Source organism: Scyliorhinus torazame, chromosome 18, assembly GCF_047496885.1.
Source record: "Scyliorhinus torazame isolate Kashiwa2021f chromosome 18, sScyTor2.1, whole genome shotgun sequence".
NCBI classification, from domain to species: domain Eukaryota; kingdom Metazoa; phylum Chordata; class Chondrichthyes; order Carcharhiniformes; family Scyliorhinidae; genus Scyliorhinus; species Scyliorhinus torazame.
The window spans coordinates 42,478,457-42,501,386 of NC_092724.1; the positions used below are offsets into that span (position 1 = coordinate 42,478,457).

Sequence of the window (22,930 nt, forward strand, 5' to 3'; positions counted from 1 at the left end):
GAATCATTTGCTCTTTGTGGGACCTAACCGTGTGCACACTAACAAGTGACTGCACTTTAAAGTGCAGAAGGAGGCCATTTGGCCCATAAACTCTGCACTGACCCTCCGAAAGAGCACCCCACCCACTTCCCCCGTAACCCCACCTAACACTTAAGGGGCAATTTAGCATGGCTAATCCACCTAACGTGCACATCTTTGGATCGTGGGAGGAAACCGGAGTATCTGGAGGAAACACATGCAGACAAGGGGAGAATATGCAAACTCCACACACTCACACAAGGCTGGTATTGAACCTGGGTCCCTGGTGCTGTGAGGCAGCAGTGCTCACCACTGTGCCTTTGTTGTTCTGAAATGTTTTGAGGACACGATAAGGCACCATTTAAATACTAGTACTGACTTTGGGAAAGGAATGTGGCGATAACCTAACTGGAGTTTTCAATTTTATGAAAGGAATTATTAACGTCCAACTTATTTTAAACTGATCACTAACCCCAAGCATATCAAAAGATCTTGGGATAAAAATTGGGAAACTAGATGAAAGATGAGGTAAAGTGAAACATATTCACCCAGTGGAAATAGAGTTTCAACCAAGTGGTAATAGTTGTCATCCAAGTTACCAGTCATAAGCATTTTTAGAAGGGATCTGAGGGGCATGTTATAAAAGTGCATTTATATCACATTTTACAAAGTGTAAAAACACAAGATTTACTTTGAAGTACTAATTTTTGAAGGCAAAGGGACAAGATGAAAAGAAATAGATCAATATTTAGGCCTATTTGTCAATTACTGCAAATACTGCTCTTAAAGAAACACAATTTTAAAAATGGAAACAATGGCGATAATGAAGAATAAATATGATTTATAGTAATATACAGTTGAACTATACTGGAAAATACTCAGACCATGTCCATTGCTCCTGAGCAGTAGTGTCTTAATGTGCCACAGTAATTTCTTCCTATGAATCATTCTGTTTCTACGGTATGAATGAGGGATAAAATTTAAAACTTTTGATAATGATGCACATTGGGTCCAATTATTGATTATTTGGTCTGTAATTCTGTGTGTTTGAAGTACTTTGATTTGCTTTTTTTTATATCCAGCTTGTTGGTGTTAATGTAAATCTCCAAAGTTATCTGCATCCATAATCTCAAAAGTCAAAGGTTACATCTGCAGCAAAGTGGAAAAATCAAGTGACAACTAAAGTCCAGGAGATAGAGTCAGGTAGAAGGAAATGGGCTGGGACTGTCAAAGCTAAATATGGATGTGACCTTATTCATGGGAAATAATAGGATCCACTGTATTCATGTATCTTGAATGATGTAGGAGATTACCCATTACTATCCATACGAGACCAGATAATTCTACTACACAGGAAGGTTTAGAAGTCAAGTTGGACATCAGTTTAAAATAAATCCCTTTTCCACTTCATTTTTATGATATTGATTCATCACTTATTAACGTTCCAATGAATATTCATCACCTGCAGTGACGAAGACATTGGAATTGAAGCACATGATCAAACCTAGATCCCTTCTCTCCTTTCAGTTTTGGTCCTGACAAAAGCTATTTATCTATTTAAATCCTGCTGCCTTGTCCTGCTACAGAATTGCAGACCCAATTCTTTTATTGGGAAAAGGAAGCTGGATTTAGTAGCGTAATTATAGATTTGGCTCACAGACTTTGGTTTCTAAGAATCTGAACAAAACAAGAATTGATGCAAAGGTGCTCAGAGGACTATTTGTGGCTGTGTTAGATTGAAATGCAAAGTATAGAAAAAGGTAAAATTTTACATTAAAATGTCACAATTTTATTTTTCCTCTTTTGCCTCCTCTTTCTGGTCAACCCCAACAATTGCCAAGTAGCCATCTCCATGTATGAACCGGCACAATATGTGTTCACAAGATATTCAATCGCGAAAGGTTGAGTTTGATACTGTGCACACCTGATGTTCACATATACACTTCAGAAGGGGTCACCAGATGGTGATTCAGAGGGAAAGCCCTGACAGCACTGGTAAATAAGTCAACAGCTTGTCCAAACTGAAAATGCATGGTAGCAAATTTAAAAGATAATATGGAAAAAATTGTTAGTGAAAAAAAAGTGCATCTGTGGTTACCCCCACGCCCCATCCCCACACAAGACTAATAAAATGACAATGGGCAACCAGAACAACTACAAATAATCCCAAGAAGGAGAGCACTATTTCATGAAAAAAATGAGACAGCCTTCAAATTAAAGCATGTAATTATCTGGAAAACAATATATCTGATATCACGCCAAATTGTATGCTGATGCACTGGCACCTCAGGATCTACACAGGAATGGTGATGGAGAAATCTGGGACTGTGGTTAATATGTATGATTTTGTGAGTATGGTCATGTCAAGTTGTTGTTTGACTAAAACCTTTGAGAATATTCTCCCAATATTGGCATAGGTTCCCACATGTAAATGAACAGTTAGGTCAAGAGTTATTGGGTTAAGACTTAAAGGTAAAGTTGAGACCATAACTTGATCAGCCATGATCTTATCAAATGGCAGAGCAGGCTTGGAGGGCTGAATAGCCAACTCCTGTTCCTAATTCCAATATTTCTATGTTCCTATCCTGTGGTACTCACCAGTTACATAAATACAACAGTATCTTTTTATCCTCCTTAGCATGTAGTGTGCATTGGCTGAACCAAAATAACTGCAACTGTTCATTTGAGAATTTGTGAGAGGTACAATTGAATGTCAGAATTTATTTTCAATCTAAATATGTAATTCCAAGTTATTCCTTTAACAATCAGTTAAGTGAAATCTGAGGAATGTCCTGAAGTGTGGTTGTGACCATGAGTCTCAGACCTTAGAGCCCATCACATCAATCTGCACCTCAAGATGCTGTTGGAAAGATAGCCAAGCTAGAATCTCGGTATAAGCTATGCCTATTATAAGAATTCATATGTGGCAATGCATCAGTTTAAGCAACCGAGTTGAGGTAGAAAACTCTGTCCAGGGAACGCTGAAACTAAGAGTTCAGTTGGCAAAGGTTGAGCTTCTGATCCATTTTGGGTTATAAAGAATCTGAATCAAGGGGTTTGCTATTTGCATCTCGCAGGTTCCTTTTGTTGACAGTCATGTAAAATTTTTAAATTTTAGATTTGAACGGTTCCATTACTGTGGAGAGAATCAGCAAGAGTAATGAAAGGAATCTAGGAAAGCAGCAATGTGATTTGAAAGACATTATCAATTCAGTTTCTGAGGATCAGGGCCAGACTGTCAGCAAGGTCAGTGTGTGTGTTCAAGGTGATGTAAATGACCCAACACAGTCAGAAACTGCCAAGGCCCCAGGTGTTGGTTTCCATAACCTGATGCTACAATGCGAGGGACACCTGCTGATGAGACATGATGGTAAGGAACATGTTCATTATTTTGTCACATCATAGGCATGTCAAGTACCGCTGCCTGTAGTTTTCTTTTTACAATTTCTTTCATCCTCTGCTGAAGGTGCTGACTCCTGCTGCATACTGTTTCAGTTAACTGGTATACTCCAGTACCTCACTTAAATGGCTAATATTCCCACATGAGCACAATGAGTGCTGCTAGAATATTCATGGGAACAACATAATCAAGTCTAATGTGGTTCTCAGTTGCTGTCCACAAAAACTTGCGTTACAATTGTGAGGTGTATAAGATTATTATATTTTGGGATTGTAGCTTAAAATTTAGGGTAAAATAAGGTGATCATGTAACTGTTCTGCAGTCTGCCTGACCTTAAGCCTGGGTCATTTAATTGTTACATATCAAAGGAAGGCTTGGATTGTTTTATTGAGGAGGGTGCAACATATTTCTGCTTACAGGCAATGGCCACAGTCTCTGAATATACAATGAACAGACCCGGAGTCTCCCAATTCCCCAAAAGGCTTATAGGTATTGGGTTGTATAGTCTTGCTGTACTTTTAACACAAAAGTTGGGATCAAAGATAGGTAATTAGCAACTCTATCTAGATACAAGCCTAGTCTTTCATGTTCCCATGGGGAAGAGAGCAGAGGAAGCCATTTTTGACATCAGGTTGCAGGCTTACCTTTAATTCATCAATATCATGGACCGAAAACAATTTTCTGATGTGGTCTGTAGCCATCTGAGAATTAGATAGCAAGTCCTGCACTGGAAGCAGAGAAAATGTTGGTCCTATTGTTCACCACAGAGAATGTGAGTGGGAGATTGCACTCAGATTGAGGTGCCTGGGTTTGTGAGGATGAAAAGTAGGTAGAAGATTTGCCTAGCTTGGTTTGAGGGAAAGAATCTACAGTGTAACCCTCACAGTGAAAGTCACTTCTGAGATTGAGTTTCCTGGTTGGGAAAGGAAAAAGGAAGCAGGCCATCAGGAGCTGAGAATAATTTTGACTGATTCCTGGAGGATGAAGTTTCCACTTAAGGGGTTGAGTAATGTATTACTGTAGTGGGAAGTTAATAGAGAATATCTTTTTGATAGTTTCAAGTAAAGTTGCCTACAAAAAGATAATATTTAGTCACTTAGTTTACTCAGTTGTTCAGTGTTGTTCAGTGTAAGTTTTAAAATGTGAAATCTTGATGTGTCATTCTTTCAGCTGTTAACCGGAAGTTCAAGGGCGGGATTCTCTCAGGCCATGCTGAGCCGGAGAATCGGTGAGCTGGACACGATTCACACGACGCTGCCTCAACGCCGGTCCGCCGATGGAGAATCGCCGCCATTGGCGCCGGCGCAGTCAGTGCAGCGCCGGTCGGGGGCCGCTCTTCGCGGCCCCCCCCCCCCCGCGATTCTCCGCCCGGAATGTGCCGAGTGGCCACAAGAAAAATCAGAGTCCTGCTGCCGCCGTCCACGTGTGGTCTTACCTGGTGGGACCTCAGTGTGCATCCTTTCGGGGGCAGCCTGGTGGGGGGGAGAGAGGGTCCAACCCCGGGGGGGCCTCCACCTGGGCCTGGCCCGTGATCGGGGCCTACCGATCGGTGGGCCAACCTCTTGGGCTGGGGGCCTCTTTTGCTCCACGCTGGCCCTTGTAGCCCTACGCCATGTTGCATCAGGGCTGGCGCGGAGAAGGAAGCCACTGCGCATGAGCGCAATCGCGCCGGTCGCAGGGCGCATGCATGCATGAGCGCCGCGCATGCACAGACCCTCGGTGCCCATTTGACGCCGGTATCAGCAGCTGGAGCGGCGTGGGTCGCTCCAGTGCCGTGCTGGTCTCCTGAAGTGCTCAGAATCGCTGCTCCTGGGGGCCTGTTGATGCCGTTGTAAAACGCGACGGCGTTTACGACGCCATCAACACTTGGCCTCAGGATCAGAGAATCCCGCCCCAAATGTTACGAAGTTCGCAGTTTCTAAGGAGATCGTAACACTTGCCAATATGGTAACCTGAAATTTGCTGATTATTTTGTCCCCTATTTAGCCAAATGCAATCAATTTTACATATGTCTTGTTTTTATTTGTAAATATCGTTCTATTATCTAGGCCTAATGGAATTAGCTTATTGGAATGTTAACCTTTAGATGAGTTCTGGTTGGATTAAGTCTGCTGTTATCCGGACTCTTCCTCTTTTTTTTCCAATGAAGTCATAACTACTTCTTACTTCAATTATTTTTTCATCAATCTAATCTCTGCCAGGTAGCTCATTTTCCAGGGTGACCGACTCTTCTTCCAGCTTACCCAGTGACCTGTGTCCTCCAGTTATAATTGATAACGGCAGTGGACTGATAAAGGCCGGACTCTCAGGAAATCATTCTCCAACATACGTTTTTCCAAGTGTGGTTGGAAGACCAAAGAACTCAACATTGAATGTTTTTGGATTATCAGAAAGTTGCACTTATGTTGGAGAGGAAGCCCAAAGGAAACGCAGCATTCTTCATTTGATTGTAAGTAAAATGCATGTGTACCAAAATTGGGATAACGCTTTTAACCATTTGGCATTAATCTGCCCATTTCCATACTGCGGAGTGTGCTGTATCCTCAAACAACTCTCCTTCCAGCTTAATTTGGCACATTTGTAATTTCACTCAACCAGGATACTTTGACTGGGAAACAAAAGTGTGATATGAGGGCAGCGTGGGTGCAGACTTATGGGTGAGGTTTCCATGAAACATGGAGAAAGATTAGGGGTTGGATTCTACTGTCCCCCAGCCCCGTGTTTCTGGGCAGCGCGCCATTCCCTGGTGGTGGGATTCACTACTCTCACTGTTTGTCAATGTGATTTCACATTGGAGCCACCCCATACCACGAGGAAAACCACAGGTGGGGTTGCTCTGCTGTAACAGTGAATCGCAATGGCTGGAGAATTAGAAATAACTATTTTATCCATGGTAATGGTAATGGGAAATATTTGCTGCTGGATGAAATTGTTAAGAAGGTTTGATTTCCCAACCCTGATATTTACTTACCAAACATTCAGCAAAAATGTTGAGATCTGCACTTCAAAAAAATCAAGTCAATGCAAGGACTGACTTCAGCTGCTCTGGGGAATTGTGTCCCTGTGCTGATTACCAAGTACCTATTCAGATATTTGATTGAGTTGTGTTTGATCGCAGTATCCAATTCAGCATGGACTGATTGCAAACTGGATGGAAATGGAAGTGCTCTGGAGACACACATTTGAAAATGAGTTACGTGTTGACATTCAGGAGCACCCAATTGTTCTAACGGAACCGCCAAACAACCCCCAGCAGAACAAGGAGAGAACAACTGAGGTAATAAACTAGGAACCATTCAGAAGAGCAGATTCTCTCTAAACCAAACACATTTAAATTACTGTCCCCTGTTTATGCCAAAGTCATTGGTTGATTGAATATTAGAGGAGAATTTGTTTCACCAAGTGCATGGTGGGGATGTGGAACTCACTGCCTGAGTGATAGAAGCTGAAACCCTCGTCATGATTTAAAAAGTATTTGGATATACGTTTGAAGTGTCGTAACCTAGAGGGCTATGGACCAAGAGCTAGAAAATGAGATACGAATGGGACCATTTTTTAGCCTGCCCAAACAGGATGCTCTGTGCTATAAATTTCCATGATTTTTCCACATTCACCATTTAAAAAAACGTCAAAAATAGATGATCTCGTATTCCCTCATTTCAAATATTATCTACCATATTTTTTCCCCACTCATTTAGTCAGTGTTCCTTTGCATCTTATTGCTCTGAACCTCATATCCCAATGTGTCTCCTTAATTAGTTTTTTATCCACTCCTGGGATGTGGGCATCACTGTCACGGCCAGCATTTATTATCCATCTTTAATTTTAATTGAGGTGATGGTGAGCCACCTTCTCGACAATTGAGTAGCTTGGTAGGCCATTTCAGAGGTCAACCATATTGCTAAGGACTGCTGTAACATATAGGCCAGACTGGGTAAGGATGGCAAATTCCATTCCCTGAAACACAAATGTGAACAACGTGGGCTGGATTCTTCAAAAATGGGGCTCGGTCCCCATGCCGGCATAGAAACGAAGGCATTGCACTCCCGAGTTTCCTGAAAAAATAGCAAGCCGATTCACTTACCTTCAGGGGGCTAGCAAGGACCCAGGGTGCTTCACACAGCTTTAGCTGTGGATACGGGCCCCCACACTTCTGGTTCCGAGGCCACGCATGCGTACGGCGGCAGCCTCTGGCGGTCGCGCCGAGCGTCATGGCGGACTCGGACCGCAGACCCACACAAAGAAACTGTGAGCCCGAGGATCCGTCCGGCCCGATCGCTCCCCCAGGCGCCCATAGGCCCCCCCACCCCATGCCAGATCCCCTCACCCCCCACCAGGGCGGCCACGCACTGAGCCCACAGCCGCACTCGAGAGTCCCGACCGGCTATACCATGTTAGTTCCACGCCGTCGGGAACTTGGCTGGTCGGGAGCGGAGGATCGGTGGGTGGGCCTATGGCAATGGGCCCCCCAGCCGCGCGACGTAATTCGCGAACACGCGGATATTCAGTGCCCGGAGTGTAGCCATCTCAGATGGCCACCTGCAAAGGACCATGGGAATTATGACCAACCCAGGACTCAGACAGACCCAAGAGCTTGTGTGTGTATTTGCAACCCAGATAGCTAGACGTGATCGAAACCCCCACTCGTTTGCATTCTAATGGCCCATTTCCCCAGAACAAAAGAACTGTACTCCGGTAACTGATACAGACTAATTGGCGCTACTCCCTTTACTCGGGGAGCCCAAACAGTCAAGGTCAATGACCGCTAAGGACACGCCCAGCCATCAAGGCACCCGCCCCTTTATTGGCCAAAATCAAAGGCAGTGATCGAAGCCTGTCGAATTATTGGGTCCAAGTTAAGGACCGCCCCAAAGAGCACGGATCCCAGAGGGATAAGAAGAAACACAGCCATGTGCTCGGTCTCTCTTGGATCCGGCCTATGCCAACCCAAGTGCAGCATAACAACCAGACAGACAAGTTCAAGACCAACGATCGCTACCAGACGGATGAGCCCAGCAGAAACAGAGCCACTTCTTCCACCCAGCCACGCAAGATCCGGACAAAGGCCTTGTCCATCTGCCTAGAGCCGGTTGCCCTGAAGTTAAGTATAGGTTATTGTAGTTGTTAGGTGTAGTTTAACTTGTAGTGTTTTGTGTTGAATGTCGAAGTAATCCTCGTGTGTAAATAAACCATCTTTGAACTTGAACTGACTAACTGGTTGTGTGGTCCTTTGATCGATATCTGGGAGAGCCTTGTGGTGGTATCATTTGATACCTGGCGACTCTGAAGAGTATCATTATTAAAAAGAGGATCATTATTGGCAACTCTGGTGGGATTCGATTAGAAGTGATTTTGTCACTCCGAGAGAACCCACAAAACTATGAAATCCAATTGCGAGGAAAAAAAAAATTAAAGAACCACAAGTGTAAGGCCCGAATCGATCAAATCACCAAGATTCGGAAGTGTGTATTAACCTGCATGCGTACTAACAGGGTAAACGCGTTGGATTTTGCATAAAACTATCGGGAGTATTGTGAACCGGAAAATAACCTAGGCCATACCCGCTGTTCGAATCACCGCCTTATTCCCTCTGTCCCAAATTAACGGTAGGAAAACAGAGATTAACGGTAGGAAAACAGAAATTAGCGGTAGGAAAAACAGATTAACGGTAGGAAAAACGAGATTATAGTAGCAATGGCCACAAAAGCGATGGAACGTTTAATGAACCCGCAGGAACCCGAGGTCGCACCGACCAACAGAGCAGAGCAGTGTCCCATATGGGAAGAGGAATTGAGGAAGTATTTGAAGGGGAAAGGATGGCCCCTTTGGTCCGAGTTTTGTTCAAATGATGAGTCAGGTCCAGGAAGCAGAGGACAAACCTGGTGGGACAACCTAACCGAGGTACATAAGAAAAACGCAGCGAAAGTTCGAAAGCCGATGGCAATAGTGTCTTGTTTGGCACAGTTGCGAGGCACAGAGGAGGTCGTGAGGACGCTCCGCAGACAGCTAGTTGAGAAAGAAGAGAAGAATGAGGGAAACTACAGTGAAAGTGAAAAGATTAATGAGCAACTCCGGGATCAGTTGGCAGCTAAAGATAAAGAGATGGCTGATGTCAAACGGGCACACCAATCTTGTTTAGTTCACCGTAGCAGCCTTCAGACCCAGTACGATAAAGCCTACCAAGATAAATTTTGGTACGAGAAGAGACAGAACAGCAGGTAGCACAGTTAACGAGACAATACGCAGATTTAAAGACAGCTTTACGAGCACTCCATAGCTCCACTACTGAACAAAGACAGAGCACAGTAGACCATGTGAAATGTAGACAACAAATAGCGAAGTTGCAGTCACTGCTTTCAGTGCAAAACGGATTTAGAGATACCTTCGGACAAAATTTAGATGAGGAAGGTGCCCCCAATTGGCAAGAACCAAATGAAACCGCCCAGAGATATGTGGAGAACACAGAAAATCACCATAGAGCCCCCCATGCCCCAAAAAGGAAAGCACCCGCACCACCGACTGCACAGGCAGCACACCCCCCCATGAATCCGGTCACCGCTCAGCGCAAGTCATCGGATCAGGAGGAGACCGATTGCGTTTACACCACTCCATTATCCATCACCCAATTGAGAGATGCCTGCGCAGAAATTGATCCATTTGAACCCACGCAGTCCCGCATAATTTCTTTGAGAGAGTACACCAGCAAAAGGTTATGTACGGTCTAGACAAAAGGGAGGAAGTTAAACTTATAGTAATGAGCCTTGACCAGTCCGTCAGCTCAGCTTTACCAGAACCCCAGAATGTAGGAGGAGGAACCCTACAGGAGATGAAAACGGCCATTTTAGATGTGATCAGGTACAACAAGGGAGACCCCCGTAGAAGGTTTGAACCGCTGTAGGCAAAAGAAGGGAGAGCATCTGACCACATTTGCAGGTCGCCTTTGGATCCATTTTAATACCGTATTTGGAGATTTGAACCGCACACACTCGGATAACGACGACACAACTAAATGGGCTTTCACTTTAGTCTCCCACGCCACAGAAGCAGGTCAAAAGGCTTGTATGAATTACGACCCCGCACACAATGAAGTTTGGGTTTTAAAATGACTCTTCAGAGCTTGGGAACAATCCTTACACAGGAAGGCAGATCAGGAACAGGTAGAAGCAAATACGCACCCAGTCAGGACTAACCAGGACCCAGCATGGATAAATGAGGGTAGACATGAAGGACAGCACCCCAGAGCACAGGCACCACGAGGTTGCTATAATTGTGGACACATGGGACATTACGCCTTTGAATGCCGACAAAACCCCCCGAACCAGCAATGCCACCAACAACCAGGCCCCCCACCTAGGAACAATGTTAGGCCCATACATAGTGCTAGCGCCCGTTCAGATATTTCAGCAATCAACACGACAGATTGATGGTGTTCGGACTCCCCAACCTGGGTCTGCGACACACTCTGGGACAAATCAGGCAGACCAGTAGTCACAGGCAGTCCGGTGACATCTAGTAGAATTTCTTTGGGACACAGGAGGGTCCGCACCACTTTAAACGCCTCCACAATGTTCCAGAGTGACAAATGGCCCACCACAGACACCATCATCCTTAGTGGATTTACCGGACACGTACAGCAGGGATACATCACAGCCCCCGTAGGTATTCAGATAGGAACCATAAGCACCAGACACCCCGTTGTTTTAGTCGACTTGCCCCAAACAGCCGAGCACACTCTAGGAATCGATTTTATGAGCTCCCATAATCTTTCCTTTGATCCCGTGAATAGATGTGTATGGAAAATGGCCAAAGCAGCTAGAGCCCCCGCTACGCTCACAGTAGGGGACTATGAACATAGGATTTGCTCAGTAGGAGACTACTGGTTTGATCCGCAAACAATTAGTACAGACCAGACAATTAGAGAGGTCCTCAGAAAACATAAAGCTTCCTTTGCCCAACACAAACACGATTGTGGGAAGATCCCATGAATGGTCACAATTTCAGGCCCCGATCCTAAACCACAGAAGCAATACGGTTTCCCACAGCAAGCCAAGGGTGATATTTCAAAAGTCATCAATAGCTTATTAGATCAAGGAGTAATTTGGCCAGTAAACTCAACAAATAATGCCCCAATTTGGCCCGTGAAAAAAACCGATGGTTCTTGGCGACTGACAATCGACTACCGAGAACTTAACAAGGTCACCCCTTTAGCACCCCCACCGTTGCCACGAGTCCCAAGACCATGCTCAAGCAGGGAGTACAGGCAAAGTACTTCACAGTGCTGGACATCAGCAATGGACTTTGGTCCATCCTGCTAGACAAGACCTGTCAATATAAGTTCACGTTCACATTTCAAGGGCAGCAGTATACGTGGACATGCCTCCTGCAAGGATTCCACAACCCCCCTCCATTTTCCACCGACAATTGGCCAACGGACTTTCCAAATTTTCCCGACCCAAATGCCTTATACAGTACGTGGACGACTTACTCCTACAGACGGACACAAAGGAAGAGCATGTAAAGCTTCTTTCGGAATTACTAGGTCTTTTGCAATCCATTGGATGCAAAGTCAACCCCAAAAAAGCCCAGATCTTAAAAGAAAAGGTCCTTTATTTAGGCACCATTATCACCCACGGGAAGAGAGAAATCGAACAGAAGCGAATAGAGTCAATAGTTAAATTGCCCCTGCCCCACAATGTCACTGCACTCCGGTCATTTTTAGGATTAGTTGGATATTGTAGGAACCATATCGATGGTTTTGCCACAAAAGCAGCCCCACTTTCAGAACTTCTTAAAAAGAACGCCCCATTGGAATGGCTTCCTCAGCACACAGACGCCATCGATGAAATAAAACACGCCCTAGGCACAGAGCCCGCTTTGCAAGTTCCAGACCACACTCTCCCTAGAAGTAGCAACCCCCGACCGAACCCTATCAGCAGTACTCATACAGGAAAGACATGACCGCTTAGGACCCGTAGTCTATGCCTCACGAATTTTGGATCCCGTAGAACAAGGATTTACAGCCTGCGAGCGGCACTTGCAGTCTTTTGGGCAGTGCAGTATTTTGCTTACATCACAGGCCTTAACCCAGTAACGATTTTAACCGAGCACACCCCAACGCAGCTATTGTTAGAAATATAGGTTAAAGGATGGTTCAGTCAGCCAGATCAGAGCAGCTCGCTGGACACTGTTGTTACAAGGAAGGGACATTACAGTCAAACGTACAAAGACCCACACATTTCTAGCAGATAACCTTCAGTATGCAGGACCCCACGAGTGCTAGATCATAGCAGCCCAACACCACACAGGACCCTTTATTCCGAATTCACTGCACACACGAGCAGGCAGTAAAACGCAGAATCCACACATCATAGACAACACTTTAAAGATTTATGTAGACGGTTCACCACAATAGAAAATGGAAAGAGAATAACTGGTTGTGGAATTTATGTGGAAGACGCACAGGGACGTGCATTAGAAGAAATATCTTTAAAATTGCCCGGCCACCTAGGATCGCAAGCAGCCAAATTAGCAGCTATAGCATATGTAGTGCAGCACCCAGATTCCTTTCCAACCCCCGCAGACATGCATTCAGACAGTTTATATGTGTGCAATAGCTTGACAGAATTCCTGCCCCTGTGGGAATCTCGAGGATTCGTATCCGCTGATGGTAAACCCCTCCCCTCAGACCCATTGTTGAAACACATCCTTAGGACAGCTAAAGACCGCACGTACGGTATTATTAAAGTGAGAAGCCATCATCGTTCCTCCCCACCCGGTAATGTAAAGGCAGACACCTTAGCTAAGTCAGGATCATGCCACGGTCACTTTTGGCAACCCCCCGAAAGTGAACCGATACACGCAGTCCAGGTTTCTCAGACCAATATCAAGGATCTATCCCAGGCCCAAAAGGCAGACGACGCTCTCAAACAAGTTTTAGATGGTAACTTCCCAGCCCCCCACGACAAATGCAAGGACTCATTGACGGTACAGGACGGTATAGTTTTGAAAAATTGAATTTATGTGGTCCCCACCCAGGACAGAAACCAGATAATTTACCAGTTTCATGACGGACACGGACATCAGGGGATAGACAATACCATTGCCCATTTAAAACCTTTGTGTTGGTGGCCCGATTTAAAATCCGATGTCACACATTATGTTGAGAATTGTTTAATCTGTGCACAGAACAATCCTGAAAGGTACTCCAAGAAGGGACAATTGAGACACACCCACCTGTTAATGGCCCTTGGACAAATTTGCAACTCAACTACATTGGCCCCCTCCCCCTTGCAGAAATGGTTTCAAATATGTATTTGTAGTAATCAACACCTTATCAAAATGGGTAGAAGCATTTCCCTCACGGACAAACACTGCAAAGGCCACAGCTAAGATTTTGACCCAACAGATAATTACACGCTGGGGACTCCCCCGCAGCATTGAGTCAGACCAAGGTTCCCATTTGACCGGCAGAGTCATGCAAAATGTCCTAACGATTTTCGGAATCAAACAAAAGTTCCGCATAGCATATAACCCCCAATCCAGCGGCATTGTTGAGAGAATGAACTGCACTTTAAAAGCAACCATCAGAAAAATAGTGCAACAAAATAACACTACATGGGACACAGTTCTCATATTTGCCCTTATGTTTATTCGGAACACAATATCCAGTTCCACAGGTTTCACCCCCACACTCTCATGAAAGGAATTGAATATTTATTAGGTCTCGATTTGGCAAGCCCCACAGTCACCACCCTCACCCATGAAAAAGCGGTCCAATAAGTCACAGACAATATTAAAGCAGGACAGCTCGCTGCAGCTGTCCGACTAGGCGCTAGGAAAAAGCAGAGTAAAGCCTGCTTTGACAAAACCATCCACCCCGAAGAGTACACAGTCGGTCAGCAAGTAATGGTTTCCCTTTACAATCCCAGTTCATTCCTCTCCCCCAAATTTGGTGGACCCTACTCCATTTCGGACAAAGTCAGCCCCTCTGTGTACAAGATAACGTACCCCAATGGTAAAACTGGTTGGTTCCATATCAACCAGCTCAAAGTCTATGGAATCCAATGTAGCCACTCCCACCAGATCTCCCTAGCAATAGCAGATGATTCCGCCACGCCCATCGACAACCTAGTCTAACCCTCCCCCAACCCTGACAGCACATCCACGCCCACAGACCCAACCTTGTCTCCGCCCACAGGTACGACCTTCCACCTTGAGCTTGACTCCAACGACAGCGCCAGCCTCCCCCAATTGACCATGATCACTGACCGCTGGTACAACCTCCCCGGCCCCAGTCACTCCAACCCCCAGTACCATGACCAAGACATGTTTGGCCCCCTATACCCCCTTCCACAGCCACCGCCACCGCCCGACACAGTAACTTGCCCTTCACTGCCACCGCCCCTACGCCTCATGACAAAAAACCCTTTTTGGCACCGCGACAACTCTTGTAGACTGGTTAGACATGACGATTCGGATTCCATGACGGCCCACGCGGCCATGGCACAAAAACAGCAGACATGAGTCTGGCAACCAGGAGATCGGGATGATTCAGATTCTGACTCTCGTTTTCGGTAATCCTTTTAAAACGATGTTTGGTACAGAACCCTGAGGTGTCCAGATGATGAGAAAAAGGAGCCGCATAAGAATTACGGTGTCCTACTTCCTGATGGAGCCTGCCCACCTTTTTATTTTCCTTCTTTCTTTCTTCTTGTTACATGGTTTTAATTTATGTCGGCCTGACACCCAATTTCTTGTTACAGTCATAGTTACTCTTCCGACACCATTTACGGACCAATGGCCGTTAAAAGAACAATTGTTGGATCTCACATGTTACAAATTCTTTCCGCTCGTTACGGTCACCCAGGTAGTGAAGTAACTGCACTGATCCCCACCCTGCCCGAGGACCCCAAATGCATCTGGTCAGTTAAGGTCGGGTAGTGGAGCAATGGCACTGATCACCGCCCAACCCAGGGATTCCACCCATTCTTGCCCTGCTGCGGCCCACACGCACCTCATGTTCCCGTCACTTCGAGTACTCTGGAATGGTTTTCCCTTCTCTGCTCTTTATTGTGGTTTAAAGAATGCCCTTTGCCACAGTCTGTACACTCATCCCTTTACCATCCGCAACCCTCTGGTCGTTCCCCACCTGCTATTTACACGTTGGACATACTTGGTTGCCACATATGCTGCTACACGCGAACTACCTCTGGACCCTGGGACGAAGAAACTTTATAAAACTGGCTGCCCTAAAATTCGGCTGGTTATGATGAGCCTCAGCCATCACTGGTTGCAATAAAGGAAAGACTGGATGGAGAAATTGTCCACCCACTCCCCACATCGACCACCAGCTGCGAGAATCTCTGCACTTACAAAGACATTTTTTTTGGCAATGTCTTAGTCTCTCAAAATGTTATTTCAAGAAAAAGAAAATGAGACAGTCACACAGGGTGACGATTCTAATGGGTAATTGAAGTTAAGGAGAGAAAGACAAATAAACAAGATATTAACCAAAGATAATAACAGATATTATGCTTGCACCTCCAGGAATATACGGAAGACAGAAGACAAGATGAAGAGAGGACTGATGACCTACATTGTGATCATTGCTGGACTCCTACAACTGCGCGCGTTACAAGCCTCTGTACCACACCAGCCCCGAACACCACCACACAACATGACACTCCTAGCCTGGACACACCACACAGAGATAGACACTGAAACCCCTACTTGGTGTGAAAACATTGCCAAATGGTACCCCTTTCATACACAGGAGAGGCCCTTCTGGTAATTTCAATAATCTGCAGTGTCATCCAGATACTTAGACTCCGCAAATGGCGAAAAAGAAACTCCCGCGCCCCGATATATACACTCCGACCGAGCCCCCTTCTTTGGAATTCACACAACTTAACAAACACTGTAAACGCTGATAACAATAACGACCGTATACCTCTGTAATTTTGATAGATTAAGTAGAAATGGGATGCTGCTGTTTTGAAATCTTGTATTGTACATAAGTTCTTTTTGGTATTTGCCAGCAGCATGAGAGTAGCTTAGATAGTGATAGTTAGATGTCCCCTTGTGCGATTAAGTTAAATGTGTAATAGTGAAATGTTTTATAATGACCTGTTAGAAATTATGAATGTATGATCTGTTCATAAAATTGTTAGGTAAGTGCTCCAAAAACATAGGACCCAGAGTAGTGCAGAACCTGTCCTTGACCAAGGATAACCGGCACACCAGGGATGGATAAAGGATCAACAGTGTGATCCACCACGCTTCGCGTTCAGGATCAAGAGGACGGGATGTAGCCATCACAGATGACCACCTGCAAAGGACCATGGGAATTATGGCCAACCCAGGACTCAGACAGACTCAGAGCTTGTGTGTATTTGCAACACAGATAGCTAGACACGATCAAAATCCCCGCTCGTTTGCATTCTAATGGCCCATTTCCCCAGAACAAAAGAACTGTACTCAGCTAACCGATACAGATACAGACTAATCGGCGCCACTCCCTTTACTCAGGGAGCCCAAACAGCCAAGGTCAATGACTGCTAAGGACACGCCCAGCCATCAAGTCATCCGCCCCTTTATTGGCCAAAATCAAAGGTAGTGATCGAAGCCTGTCGAATTATTGGGTCCAAGTTAAGGACCGCCCCAAAGAGCGCGAATCCCAGAGGGATAAGAAGAGACACAGCCATGTGCTCTCTTGGATCCGGCCTATGCCAACTCAAGTGCAGCATAACGACCAGACAGGCAAGTTCAAGACTAACGATCGCTACCAGACGGATGAGCCCAGCAGAAACAGAGCCACTTCTTCCACCCAGCCCCGCAAGATCCGGACAAAGGCGTGTCCATCTGCATAGAGCCGGTTGCCCTGAAGTTAAGTATAGGTTATTGTAGTTGTTATGTGTAGTTTAACTTGTAGTGTTTTGTGTTGCATGTCAAAGTAATCCTTGTGTGTAAATAAACAATCTTTGAACTTGAACTGACTAACTGGTTGTGTGGTCCTTTGATCGATGTCTGGTAAAGCCTTGTGGTGGTATCATTTGATACCTGGCGACTCTAAAGAGCATCATTATTAATAAGTGCAACAGGAGAATTGCCGGAGTGACGCAGGGCCCTATTCCATTTGGAAATTTGATTCTCCTCCCCGCGCCAGCGCGATTTTGGCACGGGGATGCGGAGAATCCACCCCCATGTATTTTTGCAGAAATATGATAGCTGCATAATCATCATTACTGATACAAACTTCTTATTTCGGATTTATTTATTTAACGGAGTTTAAATTTCCCACACTGCTGAAGTGGAATTTGAACTCCTGTCTCTGATCACTAGTTCAGTTCCTTCCCTATTATGCTGCCATTCCCTATATGCAAGCTTCATATGTAATTTTATATTTCTGCATACAACATTACTGAATATATATCAGAAAATAGGACCAGAAAGGGACTTGTTGTTCTTGGCTTTGTGCATGAAGGTTTGCCTCTCCTCCCCAAAGCCACAGGCAAGATTATCCACCTATTCCGGGGCTATTTCACATCTGAACCCAAATCCTATTTCAGATAGACTTGATAATATATTCCATACGAAAAGTGAAAATCCTAACTGATAAGTTATAAACACTGCAGTCATTTTGTGTTCATTTCATCCAAATTTGTTTTGCATTTGTTTTGTCCAATGTAGATTCTTTTTGAAACATTCCAAGTTCCTTCTCTATTTCTGGGGATACAGGCAGTGCTGGCACTACATTCCACTGGTAAAGTTACAGGAACTGTCATTGATTCAGGTAATGATAAATGATCTCAGAACCATTTGAGTAAATGCACATTACATTCAAAGACTGGTGGACTAGGTACTACAGGTGACAGTATTTCAATCTTTTGCAGAAATTATTTTGAATTGAACACAAAATTGAACTGATCAAAATTGAAACGCTCACATTTCATCAATGTGTTTAGAACAAAGAAAAGTACAGCACAGGAACAGGTCCTTTGGCCCTCCAAGCCTGTGCCGACCGTGATGCCTTAACTAAAAAAAAACTTCTGCCTTACTCGTTTAATTCTCCTGTTGCTGATTCACTCATAGATTTCATCATAAACCATCAATTAAAATATAAAGATACTTTGCATTTTGAGAGCGGATTTAATTAAAACAATGCAGCTGGTCAGTAAACTGTTACGATCTGTGTGGTATTTTTAAAGGATAGGCTTCCAGACCATGAAGGTACAAACAATAGCTTTATTGGAAAGGTGTTTACTCAACAGCCTGTAAAGACCGTCCATTTGCCCGCGCATACACCCAAAGACGTCATCAAGACGTTACGTGATCAGTCTTTTAGTGACCTTGTTCCAACTAGGAACAAACATGAATACACAACACTTTCCTCACCCTTTACATCAGAAGTTCCTGAAATGAAATACAATATAATGTTAACAATCAAAATTTATAATATGAACAATTATAATATGAACAATTAAGAAACACAACAGTCAATAAGTTATATGTTTCAGAAGATGTTGATTTCTGTGTGGTTGTCAGCAAACCTCCGGCATCTGCGTTTTCATGTAATTTGGACATTGCCTGCAGTTGTTTCAACCGAAGACAACGTCATGTTTTCAGGTTGACTCAGTGTTGAAGTGTCCTCGGGTACTGTCTTCCACAGTTGTTTCTGGTATTGTCAGGTTCTCAGGAATGTCTAGGTCTTCACTTGACACAGTTTGGTATGGACCCTTGGTTGATTCTGTCTCTGGCAAACTAGTTCTGGTTGTTAAGTATTTCAGCATATCTCCTACACACATCGCCCCAGGTTTGAACAGTGTAGGAAACTAGTCATGTCTATGCTAAGATGTCTGGCAAGTTTCCACTTCTTACTGGTTGTATAATTCCTGGCCAATATTTCCTAACGTTTCTTAAAAACATGGCATTTAGCCCTGTTCTCACATTGCAAAATCTGACTTTGTTGTTTCCGGTCAACAATTTCTCGTCTTAAGCAGCTTCAGCAAATCAAACACTGCGTGCAACCGACATTTTGCCATGAGTAATGCTGGAGAACCTTAAGTTGTTGAATGTGTCGTATTCCTGTATGTCATCAGCAACTGTCATAGTCGTTTTGACAATGATCCTTGCTCACAAGTTACCTTCAATGAATGTTTCATTGTCTGAACAAACCTTTCAGCCAGCGCATTTGTGGTGGGATAATTGGATGCCTTAGTTTCCGTTCACCTTTAGATAATTTGTGAATTCTTGCAAAATCAACTGTGGCCCTTTGTCACTAACAAATTGTTCAGGGTAACTGAATCTTGCAAAAATCTTAACCCAGTATTTCTATTATTCTCTGAGGACGTAGTCTTCAATATGACGACTTAAGGCCTTTTCAAGTGCAGGTCTACCACAATGGTAAACATTCGTACTTTGAATGGTCTGGCATAATCTATATGCATTCTTTGCCATGGCCCTTCTGGTCATTTCCATGGGTATAATAGCACTAGAGGCAGCAAGTTTCATACCTTTGCACAAGCCTAACACATGCCCTCCTTCTCTTCAATTTCACTATTGAGCATTGGCCACCAAAAGTAGCTTCAGCTATCTCCTTCAGCCTTACTATCCCACAATGACCTTCATGAAGTTGGTTAAGGACATGTTCCCTTAATAATGGTGGAATGATGACCCTCATTCCCCAGAGGAGACAACCAGTCTGTACGGATAGTTTGAGTCTTTGTGGTAACATGTGGCTTCAACGCTGGGTTTGCCCCAGTGGTCTTGGCACAAGGTACCGTGTCCATAACTTCTGACAGTAGTGGATTACTTCTGGTATACTTCTTAACTTGCCCTATGGTTACATGAGTATTATCAACTTTTTCAAAATAGAAAATATTACCACTTGAACGACTTGTTAGGTAAAGGTAATCTAGAGTCCACCAGTGTTTCCATGGAGTTTAGATTTTTAGCATATGTGTATGAGTTGACAACAGTAACACCCATTTCTGCATCTAACCCGCTACTAGAGATGGAATACCGGTGTGCTGCTCAAGTATTGTTGTCAGTGGCTGAAATGAAATGAAAAGAAAATTGCTTATTGTCACAAGTAGGCTTCAAATGAAGTTACTGTGAAAAGCCCCTAGTCGCCACATTCCGGCGCCTGTTCGGGGAGACTGGTATGGGAATTGAACCGTGCTGCTGGCCTGCCTTGGTCTGTTTTCAAAGCCAGCGATTTAGCCCTGTGCTAAACCAGCCCCAACCAGGCTGATGATCTGTTGGCAAAGTAAATTTCCGTCCATGTAGGTATTGATAAAAATGTTTGATTCCAAAACTGTGCTGAGAGCTTCCTTCTCTATCTGTGCATAGTTCATTTCTCTTTTGCTCAAGGATCTTGATGCAAATGCCATTGGCTTCTCTTCACCATTGGGCATTGTGATAAACCACTGCTCTCAACCCATACAGCGATGTGTCACAAGCCAGTTGCAAGGGAAATTTTGGATCAGTGTGTACCAGGACTTCTAACTTTAATTGTGCCTCCTTCGCGTCTACGAAGGCCTTCTCGCATTGATCCACCTATTTCCATTTTCTGTTAATAAATTGTGTAAAGGCTTAAGAATAGTTGCTAGATTAGGGACAAACCTTCCATAGTGGTTAAATCAACTTCATTAGTTTTTGAGTTTATTAATGTTTTGAGATGCAGGTGCCTCACTTATGGCTTTTAATTTTAGAAGGTGATTTGCACAGTCCCTTTGCATCCATGACGTGCCCCAATATGCACATTTGATGTACCCCTTTTACCCACCACTCCTGCCTTTTGCATCTTTCTACCATCGGTCTGCTATTGGGGGAACCAGCCTTTTTGCACATTGGTGGCAATTCCGAACCAGTGTCTGTATTCGGGTCACAGCCGACATTTTATAGACTTGTGTTTGGACTTAATTGTTGGGCTAAAGTCTTCTTTAGGTTTAAGTTGCTTTCTGTTCATAGCCTTTTTTTTTGTATAACTTCACTTCTTAACCCACACACTACTCTATCTCTAATGGTGTCATTCAAAACATCTCCAAATTCACAGTATTCAGCTAATTTCATCAAAGTAGCCATGAACTGTGTGATTGATTCACCATTCTGCAGGGGCAGCATGGTAGCACTGTGGTTAGCACAGTTGCTTCACAGCTCCAGGGTTCCAGGTTCAATTCCTGACTTGGGTCACTGTCTGTCCGGAGTCTGCATGTTCTCCCCATGTCTGCGTGGGTTTCCGCTGGGTGCTCCTGTTTCCTCTCACAGTCCAAAGATGTGCAGGTTAGGTGGATTGGCCATACTAAATTGCCCCTTGGTGTCCAAAAACGGTTAGGTGGGGTTACTGGGGATGGGGTGGAGGTGTGGGCTTAAGTAGGGTGCTCTTTCCAAGGGCCGGTGTAGACTCGATTGGCCTCCTACTGCACTGTAAATTCTATGATCCCTGTCGGTTACATTCATGGAACCTGATCCTCTTGGCGATGACCAAAGGTTTATTTTCATAGAAAATTAACCTTTGGTTTATTTGATAATAAGTGGCCCTACAATATCTCCATAATCTCATCATAGGTTTTCAAGTCTGTTTTTTCTGGCTGCACCAAACTTCACAGGAGGTTGAAGGTCGACCCCCACCCCCCAAAACCCCCAGGAAGGTTGGGACTACAATATTGGAATTTTGTTAGATTAGACAATATAATTGAATCTTTCAGTGTTCTCAATCTTTGGTCCCATGCCACCAAACATTCCTTCCATTATGGAGAAAGGGGCTTGCACTATGTGCCACAAGACCTTTAGCACTACCTAGCTTATTTGTTTTCAAACAAAGTGCCCCCGAGTTCAACCGGTTTCCTTCTGAGTTATGGAACATTCCACCTCTGAACTAATATTGCTGAGTAATTGCTGCTCAGTGCTCTGATAGGATACCAGACCAGACCACAACTTTTGTTAGGATACTGGACGAGAGACCCCAAACAATTTTCAATTTGTAAAACTGAGAGGAAAGGATACTTCACCTTAGGAGAGACGATGCTGGCCAATAGTTATCTTTCCTGTTAAAACAATCTTTAATTTGAACACAGAATTAACCACATTAACATCAAAGAAATAGCTTTACAATTATCAGTTAAACAGTTCTTAAATAAAAGGAAAAACTTTTAACTTACTATCTACTCCTGCCACAATATTCCAATTAAGCAACCCAATACAGTTCAAACACCACTTAAGAGTTACTTGCTTATCTGCGCAGACCTTTCGAGAGACCCTTTCAGAAACATCCTGAAAATCCTTCTGTCTTGTCAGACTCAAATCCTAGGGCAAACTGCTGTTCAACTTAAAATCTTCTAGCAGACTGCAAAACTACTCCCATTTATTTTGCTCCATTCACCATCTCTATTTAAACAAGTAAATGGTTAAAAATCAATGATTACTTAACCTTTTACGGCACCTTAATTACAGCTTTAGTAGACATGGTGCCTGAATGTTTTTTCTAAACCCAGGGTTTTTAATAACAATACT

The 22,930-nt window shown here is 44.2% G+C and overlaps 1 protein-coding gene across 2 annotated transcripts in view; it reads left to right on the forward strand.

The window, feature by feature from the left end:
- Positions 1 to 22,930, forward strand: part of LOC140395166 (actin-like) — a 354,441-nt gene that overhangs the window by 323,978 nt on the left and 7,533 nt on the right. For both annotated transcript variants that reach the window (XM_072482668.1, XM_072482669.1), the window contains 4 exons: positions 3,137 to 3,388; positions 5,620 to 5,867; positions 6,537 to 6,695; positions 18,107 to 18,209. In XM_072482668.1, coding sequence (XP_072338769.1) covers positions 3,137 to 3,388; positions 5,620 to 5,867; positions 6,537 to 6,695; positions 18,107 to 18,209 — 762 coding nt within the window. The remainder of the gene's footprint in view (positions 1 to 3,136; positions 3,389 to 5,619; positions 5,868 to 6,536; positions 6,696 to 18,106; positions 18,210 to 22,930) is intronic.